The 14,098-nt window shown below is 39.7% G+C and overlaps 1 protein-coding gene across 1 annotated transcript in view; it reads left to right on the forward strand.

Moving 5' to 3' along the window:
* Positions 1–14,098, forward strand: part of gabra4 (gamma-aminobutyric acid type A receptor subunit alpha4) — a gene marked incomplete at both ends in the record, with an annotated part of 40,087 nt that overhangs the window by 6,204 nt on the left and 19,785 nt on the right. Inside the window, 2 exon segments of the mRNA XM_084332259.1 lie at positions 1,278–1,421; positions 3,740–3,892. Coding sequence (XP_084188385.1) covers positions 1,278–1,421; positions 3,740–3,892 — 297 coding nt within the window.

A 14,098-nucleotide genomic window follows, 5' to 3' on the forward strand; every position in this document is an offset into this window, starting at 1 on the left:
CTATTGTTCTTTTATTAGCAAATACTTCCATTCAGTCTGTGTTTTAGATTAAAAATATAATATATATTGTATGAGGGAGCCAGTGCAGATACGAATTTTGGTAGTAGCAACCTGATTTGGCTGAAATGGAATGAAAAATGGGACTATTCTAGAATATATGGCAATTTGATTGTAAAATAAATGTTTCTCTCTGAGAACTGTGATTTTGAGAACCAAAACATTTGTGTTTCTTTATTTCCCGTTGTAAGCTGTTAACATTCCCTTTGTGATAAGCAGTGCTGTGATATAAATTACACAACAAATTACCAGGGATGCACCGAAATTTCGGCACCGAAAGTTTCCGGCCGAAAATGGCAAAAAATGGCCTTTCGGCTTTTGGCCGAAAGAGTTTTTTCACCGAAAATATATCACCGAAACAGAAACAACCTAACAACCTTGCGTGTTGTTGTGATGATGTCGCGCTGTCGGGAGTCGCGCTGTTTCTATGTAAACTCTGCGCGCAACGCGTCCAATAAATGCGTCTTTAACATGCTTTTATATCTTTATTTACTATATGCCCGTCGCGGTTAATCACTGAGTGATCTAATATGCATATTATTCGCGTGTTGTTGTGATGATGTCGCGCTGTCGGGAGTCGCACTGTTTCTATGTAAACTCTGCGCGCAACGCGTCCAATAAATGCGTCTTTAACATGCTTTTATATCCTTATTTACTATATGCCTGTCGCGGTTAATCACTGAGTGATCTAATATGCATATTATTCAGAGCGAGAGGGGGAGGGATTGTGTTTCTCACATTGACGCTGTCTGTCTGTCGCGCGTCTACTGTGCCAAAGTCAAGCGAGCACATTCAGCTGGGGACTAGAAATGTGCGCTCAGTAGAGCACAGATGTCCGCTGCGCAGCCAGAGAAAAGATGGAATTAATGTACTGTATGCATTCAGAAGTGCTGAATAAATGTTTTATGGACCCATAATAGTGATTATTTATTATTTAAGTTAAGTTTTGCCATAATCATATATTTTTCCATAATCATAATGTTCCACAACATTGGTAAAAAAAAATCTATTCTATGAATCATTTTCGGCCTTTCGGCTTTCGGCCAACTGTTTTCTATTTTCGGTATCGGTTTCGGCCAAGAATTTCCCATTCGGTGCATCCCTACAAATTACAGATGAATACAGTGATATAACTATGTTTTTCCTTCTCATCTTTTACTGTTTACAACAAACTGACACTGTCACACCATCACCTATTGGGTTTCCCTCTCCACCCACAGATGCATATCCTAAGACAGAGATGATCTATACCTGGACCAAAGGACCTCAGCATTCAGTGGAGGTACCCCCGGAATCCTCTAGCCTGGTCCAGTATGATCTCATTGGTCAGACGGTCTCCAGTGAAACCATTAAGTCCATCACAGGTACATAGGATCGTCAGTTGCCTTCGTTTGCAACATTTCAAGGCCCATTGGAAAAAATACCTCTTCAATGGTCACCAGATTTGGGCTTCAGAGTGGGAAGATAAGATAAGATGAAATAATGTCTCCGACTTTCATTGAAGTCACATTAACAAACAAAAAAAGATGGTATTTGTGGTATGGAATTTATAGTTGATATGCTTTTAGTAGTATGTTCTGCTGTAACAAGTCAAAAGTGTTGGTAGAAGTGGTTGCAGCTCAGCTCCAGAACCACCTGAGATTAGCCTCATCTATGAGAAGTTCCAGTCTGGTCTCTTCTGATTCTCCTTCACCTGAGCACTGCATTCGACACTGTGGACCATATTCTCCTTCAATCATCAATCTGTCCGACTCTGCACTGAAGTGGGTTCAGTCGTACCTCTCTTACCCATCCTGTTTATATCCCATCATAAACTGGCAAGGAATATCACTCTATGCTGACGACACACAGCTTCACATCAGAATTCCCCCAAGCCCCTCTGCTGCTCAACACCTGTCTTGAGGAGCTAAATGCCTTGATTAACCCCTTAAGCCTAACGGGCCCGGTACCGGGCCTGATTTAATATCATGTCATAAATAGATCAATACAGTCTGTATTAATGAATGTATTTTTTTTGTTTTTTTTTGCGAAGAGTAAATAACTTGTAAGTCGCTTTGGATAAAAGCGTCAGCTAAATGACAGAATGTAAATGTAAAGACCCTAACCCTATCAAAACAGCAGTCAAAGTGTATATTTCAGCGCTACGTTTGTTTACCAATGATTTTAAGTGTTATTAGCTAAATATTAGTTCATAAATATCTCTGCGCATCCTGGCGGAAACCGGATGAATTAGACGCAAGGAAATAACGTGTCATGAAAGCGTTGTAGTCCTAAGACAAAGGAGACCCAGGGCTTTCAATGGACATTTCATAAAACTACACTACCCAGCTTACACCAGCCTCTGTGAAAGTCGCTGAAAATATTCATTGCGAAAAGACATTTTTATCATTATATCTCACGGGTCGAACAAACCTGAATATTTTTTCCATAAAATAGAACATAGTTTGTTTCTGTGAACATCTAGAAGAAAACCGCATCTCAATCTGATGAAAAATGGCGGAGCTATTTACATTATAAAAAAGTTACCGTACTTACAGTAGATTTCATTCACGGTCTTTGTTGCCCGGTTATGGGGCGCCTGGTGGTACTAAATCCAAATTGGAAAGAGGACATTTGGCCCAATCCATAGATGTATGACCTGGCCATAATATGGTAATTTATAGGCCTGATATTCTATATTCTATATTCATATTCCAAATAGCATGTGTCCGGATGGCAAAATTCAGTACTGTATCTACAAAACCCCCTGTAAATCATCTGCCATTTATTCATTTGCTTAGATTTTTTTGTACACTTGATCTCAAGAAGGTGCTCAATATTTCACGTCTGGTCAATGTTAGCATGGTGTTATTCACTGTCAAATATGGGGGAAAAATACAAACAATTATAATTTATATTCTCCTTTGGTTCATTACAATTTCCTCAAGCATAGTAACAGACACAATATTTCTGACACTGTGAATACATCCATAGATGCCCCTAGATACCAAGAACATGCAAATTTACCTTGTAGAAGTGGAGCAATCTTACATTTACTGGGGTATGTACTTTTAGGCGAATCTTCAGAAAGGCTAGGGCTTAAGACGGACTCTGGTGCAGTGTGTTACTACGGTTTGGACCATGTATACCACCATCACTATTACTACTGTCTGATTGAATCCTGCCACTACTGTTCACTACTACTACTGTTATCACTATTATCATTATTACTTTGCGCTTTGTTCTATGTTCTATTATTACTACTACCTATCCTACCTGTACCCCCCCCCCCATGTTGCTATGACACTTGAATTTTCCCAAGGGGATTTATAAAGGGACACTTGACTTGACTCAACAGTAACAGGACTGAGGTCCTCCTACTTAGAACCATATACCAGGTCCAACACTCTGACATAACCCATCTCACCTTTGCTGGTCAACATATCTAGTTTTGCTCCTTTTTCAATTGGTTGTGACAATGTCTCAACTGGGGCTAGTAAGAAACGTCATGGGGTAAAAATACAGATTCTTCTCAAACTAATGTAATACATGCAGATGAAACAAAAAAAAATTGGCACAGTCTCCATGAAGCTGTCATGATTCAAATGAATTAAGAACTACTGACTTCTGACAGCATTCCCACTTTAACCTATATCTTTGTTAATCACAACTAATCCAGCTTTTGTTTTGCTGATCCCTCCAGGTGAATATGTGGTGATGACAGTTCATTTCCACTTGAAACGTAAAATGGGATACTTCATGATTCAGACGTATATTCCCTGCATAATGACAGTAATCCTCTCACAAGTGTCCTTCTGGATAAATAAGGAGTCAGTGCCAGCACGAACAGTCTTTGGTACGTATAAGTCACACATCCTTCATTTCCGATGAGAGCTCTTGTGCTGGGTTTTGCCACGTTTGTTTCATGACATTATGGCTGTATGTTGCTCCAATGATCTGTGTTAAAGGGCAACAACTGCCATTAATCTTTTTTAAATATTATTTAGTAGGTATTACAGCGTGTTAAAAAAATCTGCACTGTACTCATGCCTGCATGAACACGCTTCAAAACCTTGTGGAGAGAAGTGTCATCACCGGAATCTCGCCAGGCAGTTTGACAAGGAAATTAACGGAATGAAAGCAACATTAGAACTTAAAATGTGGATTCAATAATCGGAGCCCACAGTGTCCACTGCTCCTAACTCCTAACTGGTTGGGATGGGTTAAATGCAGAGGACGGATTTCGGGTATAATGTCAAATGTGCTTGATAAATAAAGATATTCTATTCTATTTGATCAGACGAGTGGTGCTCTTGTCAATTTGGCTGATTTGCTTTTTGTTTACAAGTCAGATTCAGAGGTCATGCTTACCAGTGTTGTGTTGGGTTGAGTGAGAGTAGCAATGGTGATATTGGTCATTCTGAGTCAGGAAATGCACATAACTTCCTTTTGGTGGTAAACTCAGAAAACCAATGGACACTGGAAAACAAACACACTCTGAAATGTAAGATATAGCTGTGTTAGGAACTTTTCATCTTCCAGAAAATCTATTATTGAATATGTATTTTTTGTATTTTTTTTTAAACATAACATAAAATTAGACACACAAGCATTAACAGTAAACATCCAATGAAATCACCATTTAAATAAATGTAGTATACGAGATATATACCTAATACTTGCTATCTAATACCCTACATACATATGCTCTCGCTCGCTCACCCCCCCCGGACCCCCACTTGGATAATCCATCCATTATCATTCGTTCCTAACCAGGCACTACAATTCATATGCTAGCTTTTATTCTCTCCACCACTTCTAACCAGATTGCAATTTTGGTTTAGCTGACACCTAAAATTCTTGCTGTAGATATTTTTTCCGGTTGAAACCATCGTGATGCTATCAGCTTTTTAGCCGCTGTGAGACCAGATAAAACTAGTCTCTTTAGCTGTATAGGGGCTGCAAACTGAAAAACATCATTCAACAGCAGAGTGGTGTACAGGTATGTTCAGAAATAAGAAATTTGATAATTGCTGGGACACTTCTTTCCAGAATATCTTAACTGGTGGGCAATCCCAATACATGTGCATAAATGTACCCTTATCCCCATTTGTACATAAGGAACATCTGGAGTCTTGTTTAAGTCCCATTCTGTTCAATCTTATAGGAGTCAGGTATGTCCTATGAATATAATTAAGATTAATTTGTTGATGGTCCGGGTTACGTGACGCAATTCGAACGTTTGCCCAGACTTCTTGCCAATCAAAATTTATTTCCAAGTCTGGTATATCCCTCCTCCAGACTGAGTCTAGGGGGAGGATTCCATACGAGGACGTTAGTAAGTGATGATAAAAATCAGATACGAAACCTCTCGATCTGTGGTGCTCAATATTGGTATCCTTAATGGGACTCCATGAGCCTTCAAACAAACCAATAACTGTGCGTAAAAATAATATGTGGAACTGGTGAGATAATTTTTTTTATGTATGTCTTTATAGCTACAAAAAACCCGTTTGTTGAAAACATCTCCTAATGTGTGTATGCCCTGCTTTTCCCATTTAGGGTATCTTATAGGTCGTTTTCCAATCAGGAGTGCATTGTTATTGAATAGGGGAGTATGACTATGCCATTTATGTTGGTTAGAATATTTTTTTTGTGTTTCACGCCATATCCGGATCACATGAGTAATAAGGGGGCCAAATTTCAATTCGCATTGCTTAATTGATAATATGTACGTATACTATGTCCTGCAGTCTATGTGGTGCTACTATATTTTCTTCTAAGTTTCTCCAGGATACAGATGCTTGGGAATCAAACCAGGTTGTCAGTGGTCTTAAAGAGTACGCTTTAAAATAGTGGTAAAAATCTGGAAATGCCAGGGCCTTCTCTCGTACTGCACCCCGACTCTGGAACTCCCTCCCCCAGTCCATCAGAGACTCCCCTACACTCTCCACCTTCAAAGCTCGCCTCAAAACCCACCTGTTCTCCCTTGCCTTCAACCCCCCCCACCCATAAACCCCCCCCCCCTCCAACCTGATTGATGTCTGTCTCCAGTATTTTTTGTGCTATCATGCTGTCTTCCCTGTTCCCCCCATGGTCTCATGTTCCTTTTGTTTTGTTTCTTTGTTTTTGTTTCTTTGCTTTTGTTTATTTGTTTGTACTCTTGCTCCCGACTATAGTCAGCGACTCCGTGTTATTGAGAAGCGCTATATAAATTAAATTAATTATTATTATAATACCTCCGTCAGCTTTGTTTCTCTGTGCGGTGGATCTTTTTATACGTGGAGGTTTGTTATTCCAAATAAATTTGTATGCGGTGGAGTGTAATTTTTTCCAGTAACCATCAGGAGGGGGTAACGGTAACATTGAGCTAATGAAGTTGATTCTAGGTAAAACATCCATCTTAACTATTGATACCCGTGCCTGTACTGAGTTTTTAAGTTTGGACCACCTGTCAAAGTCGTATTTGATCTTATCTTGGAATTTTATGTAATTGTACTTCACCGTTTGGCTTATAGTAGGGAATACTTCAACTCCTAAACATCTGAAGTGTTTAACCATTGGTATTTTTTCTGGAGGGAGTATATTCTTTGCAGGGGCATTAAGTGGAAGGAAGGCCGACTTTGGCCAATTTATCCTAAATCCCGATAGATTACCAAAGTCATCAATCAACTTGAGAAGCTGAGGCATTGAAGTGATCGGGTTTTGCATGAACAATATTACGTTGTCCGCATATAAACTAATATGATGTTGTGTGCCCTTGATTTCTATTGGTTCTATGGATTGGGATTGTCTTATATATTGTGCTAAAGGCTCTAGTGATAAAGCGAATAGTCCGGGACTAAGAGGGCAACCCTGTCTGGCAGAGCGCGATACCGGAAAGATTTCGGAGGTGATTATACCTGTTGTAATCATGGCCGATGGGTCTTTGTATAATACTTTAATCATATCAATGAATCCTTTTCCTAATCCCATCCTTTCTAGTACTGCCCATAAATAAGACCATTCCAACCTATCAAAGGCTTTCATCGCATCCAGGGACAACATCGCTATAGGTGGGGTGTCATCCTTGCTGGCATCTAACACGTGTAATATCCGTCTTATATTATCCGTGATCAAGCGGCCTCTTATGAAGCCAGTCTGATCAGGATGAACCAAAGACGTCATATGCTTTTGAAGTCTGATGGCTAATACCTTGGAATACAGCTTGATATCGGTTCCGAGGAGGCTCAAGGGTCTATAACTACCGCAATCGGTGGGGTCTTTGTCTTTTTTAAGGAGGACTGTTATGAGTGCAATATTGTCAATCTTATGGAAATTCCCCTCCTTAATTAAGTATAAAATCATATTAAGTAATAGGGGTCCTATTACATCTCAGCATGATACTGTAGGTACATTTCTGGTGGGATACCGTCCCTTCCAGGAGCCTTACCACTTTGCATTACAGATATGGCCTCCCTAAGTTCATCTAGTGTGATGGGTGTTTCCAGCTGTTTAGCGTCATCCTCTGATAGTTTAGGAAGGTTAATTTGATTAAGATATATATCCATTTTGTTTTGATCGAAGGCCATTTCTGATTTGTACAAGTTGGAGTAAAACTTTTTGAATGTCTCGTTGATTTTTTTAGGGTCTGTAACAAGTCCTTGCTGTGCCTTAATAGTAGGGATATCTGCAAATTTTGCGTTGGCTCATATCTGCATAGCTAGTAGGTGACTTGGTTTAGATCCATGAAAGTAATACTGTTGTCTTGTGCTACGTATTTGAACTTCAGATTGTTGTTTTAAAGTGGCATTAATCTCTTTTTTTAACACAGTAATTTGAGATTCCAATCGAGCCGAGTAGTTGTATTGTAAAGAGGAAAATAACGTAGAGTAAAGCGTTTCCATCTCTGCCAGTTTTGAACAACGATTTTTGCGTATTTTGGAGGAAAATACCCCGGTAAAATCCTTGATAAATCCCTTTACCGACATCCATAATATTCTGGGGTCCTGTACCGATTGCGCATTCTCCAGCAGGAATACATCAAGAGCTTCTTTGAATTGTGTAATGAATTCCTTGTTTTTCAGCAATATCGAGTTAAATCGCCATCTTGGGGCTCGGGATGACAGTATACCAAATGATCCTTTTAAGAGTAAATAACAGTGATCTGATAATGCATTGGGTACCATTTCCACGTCATAGTTATCAAATAGTCTAGGGGATGCAAAAACATAATCTATTCTGGAAAATGTGTTGTGTCTTGCAGATCGACAAGAGTACTTTCGGGTCGTAGGGTTGAGTGATCGCCATAGGTCATTTACACCTATATTCTTAGCCCAATCCTTTAATGCATTAGATGAATTTTTCTGGTCATTGGAGAAGGTGGGATAAGATTAATCCATTCCGGGATCCCAAATGGCATTCAAATCCGCGCCAATTATAAATGTGTATTCAGGATAGTTTAACATTGTTCTGGTAAGTGTAGTGTAGAAATTGGTATTGAATATGTATTTTAAGTTTTTATTTCACTGTAATTTTGCACTCCATTAATTTACTTGTTGAACTGCTTGGTGAGATTACTTTGATGACACTCTCTCCCCAAAAGGTTTTCAAGCTCATTCTCGATGAATATAATGAGTATAGTGTGTTTTTTTCTGTTGTAGTACCCCCTGAATAATATTTTTTAAGAAATGGTCACTGTTCCCATTTAAGTGTTTAAACACCCCTTCATCCAAGTGATCATTTGCTGAGATGATGTTTCATGCAAATATGTGGTTTTAATTAAGATAATTTATTTACTTATTCAGCTAGATGGTAGTGACAGCCCACTTTTAGTTTTGTTACTGAAGACTACCCTGCAGAGACTATTTGTACCTGATAATCTCTCTGCTACCTCTAGAACTGCCATGACTGCCTCCTGCTAAACTCAGCCCCCTCACCGGACACAGACACCCCTCCCTTGATGAGGCAAACTAAATTGTCCGATAAACAACTGGGCCGTCACAGCAGCGCTTATACTTATATTGGGTCAGCCTCAGAGGCAGAGCTATTTATGCACTGCTGCCTGTATGTGAATATGAATGTGTGTGTGGTTGTGTGCTGGCGTGGGTGGGTGTGTTGTTGAAGGGGAATTGGAAAGGGAGGCGTGGGGGCTCTTCTTCTTCTTCTTCTTCTTCTTCTTCTTCTTCTTCTTCTTCTTCTTCTTCTTCTTCTTCTTCTTCTTCTTCTTCTTCTTCTTCTTCTTCTTCTTCTTCTTCTTCTTCTTCTTCTTCTTCTTCTTCTTCTTCTTCTTCTTCTTCTTCTTCTTCTTCTTCTACTCCTCCTCTGCCAGCCATGCACCGCTGCTTCACTTCCTGCCTGGGTGACTCAACAACTGGCAGTCCTATTATGAGCGTGGAAGAGGCACGTTCCACAGACAAACAGAGCATCCTGAGGGTTCCCCCTAGCGGCTCGAGATAGGGTTTATGGATTAGAAGCGTACTTTGAAGGAACTCATTCAGAAATAATGTAAAGTTTGGTACTTGTAAGATAATTTGTGTTCACTTTGTGTTTGTTTGACTGGAGTGTAGTTGGAGTGTAACTGGAGTGTAGTTGGAGTGTGACTGGAGTGTAGTTGGAGTGTAACTGGAGTGTAGTTGGAGTGTAACTGGAGTGTAACTGGAGTGTAGTTGGAGTGTAACTATAGTGTAACTGGAGTGTAGTTGGAGTGTAACTGGAGTGTAGTTGGAGTGTAACTGGAGTGTAACTGGAGTGTGACTGGAGTGTAGTTGGAGTGTGACTGGAGTGTAGTTGGAGTGTAACTCAAGTGTAGTTGGAGTGTAACTGGAGTTGTGACTGGAGTGTAGTTGGAGTGTAACTCAAGTGTAGTTGGAGTGTAACTGGAGTGTAGTTGGAGTGTAACTGGAGTGTAACTGGAGTGTGACTGGAGTGTAGTTGGAGTGTAACTGGAGTTTAACTGGAATGTAGTTGGAGTGTAACTGGAGTGTAGTTGGAGTGTAACCGGAGTGTAACTGGAGTGTAGCTGGAGTGTAACTGGAGTGTAATTGGAGTGTAACTGGAGTGTAGTTGGAGTGTAACTATAGTGTAACTGGAGTGTAGTTGGAGTGTAACTGGAGTGTAGTTGGAGTGTAACTGGAGTGTAACTGGAGTGTGACTGGAGTGTAGTTGGAGTGTAACTGGAGTGTAACTATAGTGTAACTGGAGTGTAGTTGGAGTGTAACTGGAGTGTAGTTGGAGTGTAACTGGAGTGTAGTTGGAGTGTGACTGGAGTGTAACTATAGTGTAACGAGTGTAGTTGGAGTGTAACTGGAGTGTAGTTGGAGTGTGACTGGAGTGTAGTTGGAGTGTAGTTGGAGTGTAACTGGAGTGTAGTTGGAGTGTAACTCAAGTGTAGTTGGAGTGTAACTGGAGTGTAGTTGGAGTGTAGTTGGAGTGTAACTGGAGTGTAACTGGAGTGTAACTATAGTGTAACTGGAGTGTAGTTTGAGTGTAACTGGAGTGTAGTTGGAGTGTGACTGGAGTGTAGTTGGAGTGTAACTCAAGTGTAGTTGGAGTGTAACTGGAGTGTAACTGGAGTGTAACTATAGTGTAACTGGAGTGTAGTTGGAGTGTAGTTGGAGTGTAACTGGAGTGTAACTATAGTGTAACTGGAGTGTAGTTTGAGTGTAACTGGAGTGTAGTTGGAGTGTGACTGGAGTGTAGTTGGAGTGTAACTGGAGTGTAGTTGGAGTGTAGTTGGAGTGTAACTGGAGTGTAACTGGAGTGTAACTGGAGTGTAATTGGAGTGTAACCGGAGTGTAACTGGAGTGTAGCTGGAGTGTAACTGGAGTGTAACTGGAGTGTAATTGGAGTGTAACTGGAGTGTAGTTGGAGTGTAACTGGAGTGTAACTGGAGTGTAACTATAGTGTAACTGGAGTGTAACTGGAGTGTAACTATAGTGTAACTGGAGTGTAACTGGAGTGTAGTTGGAGTGTAACTATAGTGTAACTGGAGTGTAGTTGGAGTGTAACTGGAGTGTAGTTGGAGTGTAGTTGGAGTGTAGTTGGAGTGTAGTTGGAGTGTGACGAGTGTAGTTGGAGTGTGACTGGAGTGTAGTTGGAGTGTAACTGGAGTGTAGTTGGAGTGTAACTGGAGTGTAGTTGGAGTGTAACTGGAGTGTAGTAGAAAGAATATAGAGCTCTGTCTCTTACGGTAAGCTTGATCTTGATGTCTGACCTAACAAAACAGCACATGAGAGGTTAATATTGTGACTCTGAAGTCACCTCCTAGTGTCAGCCAGCTGCTTTTGACTGACAGGTAATTATGTGGCGGTCATGTCGGGGCACCACAGGATGAATTCATGTCGGGCCGTGCGCTGAGGGAACAGACTGTTCTACATCCTCACCATAAAGAGGATTTTCTGCAAATCATATTTTCATCATATGTGTTAATAATTCCAGAGAGAGGCCTGCCTGCTTAGCTTATACAGTAACCTGCTGTTACTGTTGTTCGCATTATAACCAGTTCTGACTGGGTTGGTTCAGAATAAGATATAATATAATTTGTTTTAGATTATTATTATTATTTTGTTGTTGTTGTTGCTTTATTGGATGATAGGCTGAATAGTGATATGATAGACAGGAAAGCTAGGAGAGGATGAGAATAACATTACGAGGGAGCACTTCTGAAAAATCCTGTTCCTCATGGCCTGAAGCCATGTGTAGCAGATGATTTTCTTCAACAAGGTGTATAGGGGAAATTGACTATTCCCATGTGTATATCGCCACCTATGGTTCTTATTTATTCTGTAAAATGGTTACTGATCCCCATCACTCTTTTCACTAAGTGGCAGCAATGCGTAAAATTCAGTGTTCCAACCACCGCAGAATCTCAAATGAGGAAGAAACTGTTTTGTCTTCTGGGTAGAAATAGCTTTAATCGCTTTGGGTCCCAAAAATGTTTTACTCAAACTTGATGATGTCATGAATAATGCAGTATGCTCTAACTTGATGATGTCATGAATATGCAGTATGCTCTAACTTGATGATGTCATGAATGTGTAGTATTCTCTAACTTGATGATGTCATGAATGTGCAGTATTCTCTAACTTGATGATGTCATGAATGTGCAGTATTCTCTAACATGATGATGTCATGAATGTGCAGTACGCTCTAACTTGATGATGTCATGAATATGCTGTATTCTCTAACTTGATGATGTCAAAAATATGCAGTATGCTCTAACATGATGATCATGAATATGCAGTATTCTCTAATTTTATGATGTCATGAATGTGGAGTACGCTCTAACTTGATGATGTCATGAATATGCAGTATTTTCTAACTTGATGATGTCATGAATGTGCAGTATTCTCTAACTTGATGATGTCATGAATGTGCAGTATTCTCTAACTTGATGTCATGAATGTGCAGTATTCTCTAACTTGATGCTGTCATGAATATGCAGTATGCTCTAACTTGATGATGTCATGAATATGCAGTATGCTCTAACTTGATGATGTCATGAATATGTAGTATGCTCTAACATGATGATCATGAATTATGCAGTATGCTCTAACTTGATGATGTCATGAATACACAGTATGCTCTTTGGTCTCCCATACTGGTCATCGTCGCATGTTACATTTACATAGTCAGGGGGAAGAGTCTACTCAGTTAGTAATCATTAGTAATACGTCTGCAGAATAATGGTTAAAACAATGGTAAAAAAAAGAAGGTTGAGTGACAAAAACGTTGCAATATGATGAATATGATGTGCGAGAATTATTTTATTCAACATCTAATACAAAATCCCATTTTCCCCCCTACTGACCTATATACCTTTTGACTGACAATGATGATGTTTTTGGAATTCGCGCACAATTTGGTGTCACAGAAGTGTAGTTGGAGACAACCTGTCCTTTGTGTTCGGTTAGCTTTGCTTAGTCAAGAGCTTTCATCCAGAATGTCCCTGGAGTCTCTCCTGCAGAAAGACAGTGGAGTGTAATAATAGTCTAACCAGGTAGGACATTAAATACCAGAGATCCTGACCCAGCACTACTGCTCACTGCAGCAGAGAATGAGAGTTGTGGAGACGCCACTAAATGATGTGCCTATTTCACACTTGGGAGAGGTGGGTCAGGATTTCAGCTCAAAAGATTTGTGCAAACTTTTCGATTCGGAAGCCGAGTTATGAATTACTATTGCTACCATGCCTATATTACAAACTACTATGCTAATATGTCTATGCACTCAAGACTGTAACACTCAAGTTTGACACTGCCGAACAATGTTACTTACCCGTAGCTGCTAGAGTTGTACCCTTCCTGCTGACAGCTTGTTGTACAGAAATTGTAAGTCGCTTTGGATAAAATTGTCAGCTAAATTACGAATGTAAATGTAAATGTTATGATATTGAGGAGAAAAGGATGTGTTGAGAGATATAGGGTGTGTAAAACCTCTCTGGTGGTACAGACTATACAGTATTTGGTAATTTACTTGAAGATAAGAAAAGATGAGAGTGAAAAAGGCCCAGTTATTATTGTATTTATCTCTTAATTGAGATTGTCATCGGCAACTCCACATATTTTTCAATAAGATAAGACATTTCTTTATTGATACCTTTGGGAAAATTTGGACGTCATAGCAGCATGGGGGAGGGGGAAGGAGAGGTACAGGTATGGGCAGGGTAATAGAAGAAAGATAAAAATAAATAGACAATGAAATGAAATCTGAATATAAAATATGAGAAAATTAAACAGTATAAAGAAAGGTGCAGATGAGGGTCTGTATGCCCTATCGGTCATAATATGCATTATTTACAATAAATATAAGCAATACCGGTAACACTTTATAATAACACTCAGTTATAATACCTTTATAAGGTATTTGTAGATAATGAACTAATCATGAACAAACCATTTATATTAGGGATGCTCGATATTGGCTTTTTTAACGATACCGATATACCGATATTGTCCAACTCTTAATTTCCGATACCGATATCAACCGATATCAACCGATACCGATATATGCAGGGTCCCCCCCCCCCCCCCCCCAAAATGGAATAATTTCAGGTAATTAACATTACATATCTCTTGTTGTG

This window comes from Notolepis coatsorum (assembly GCF_963971535.1).
Source record: "Notolepis coatsorum genome assembly, chromosome: 16".
NCBI lineage: Eukaryota > Metazoa > Chordata > Actinopteri > Aulopiformes > Paralepididae > Notolepis > Notolepis coatsorum.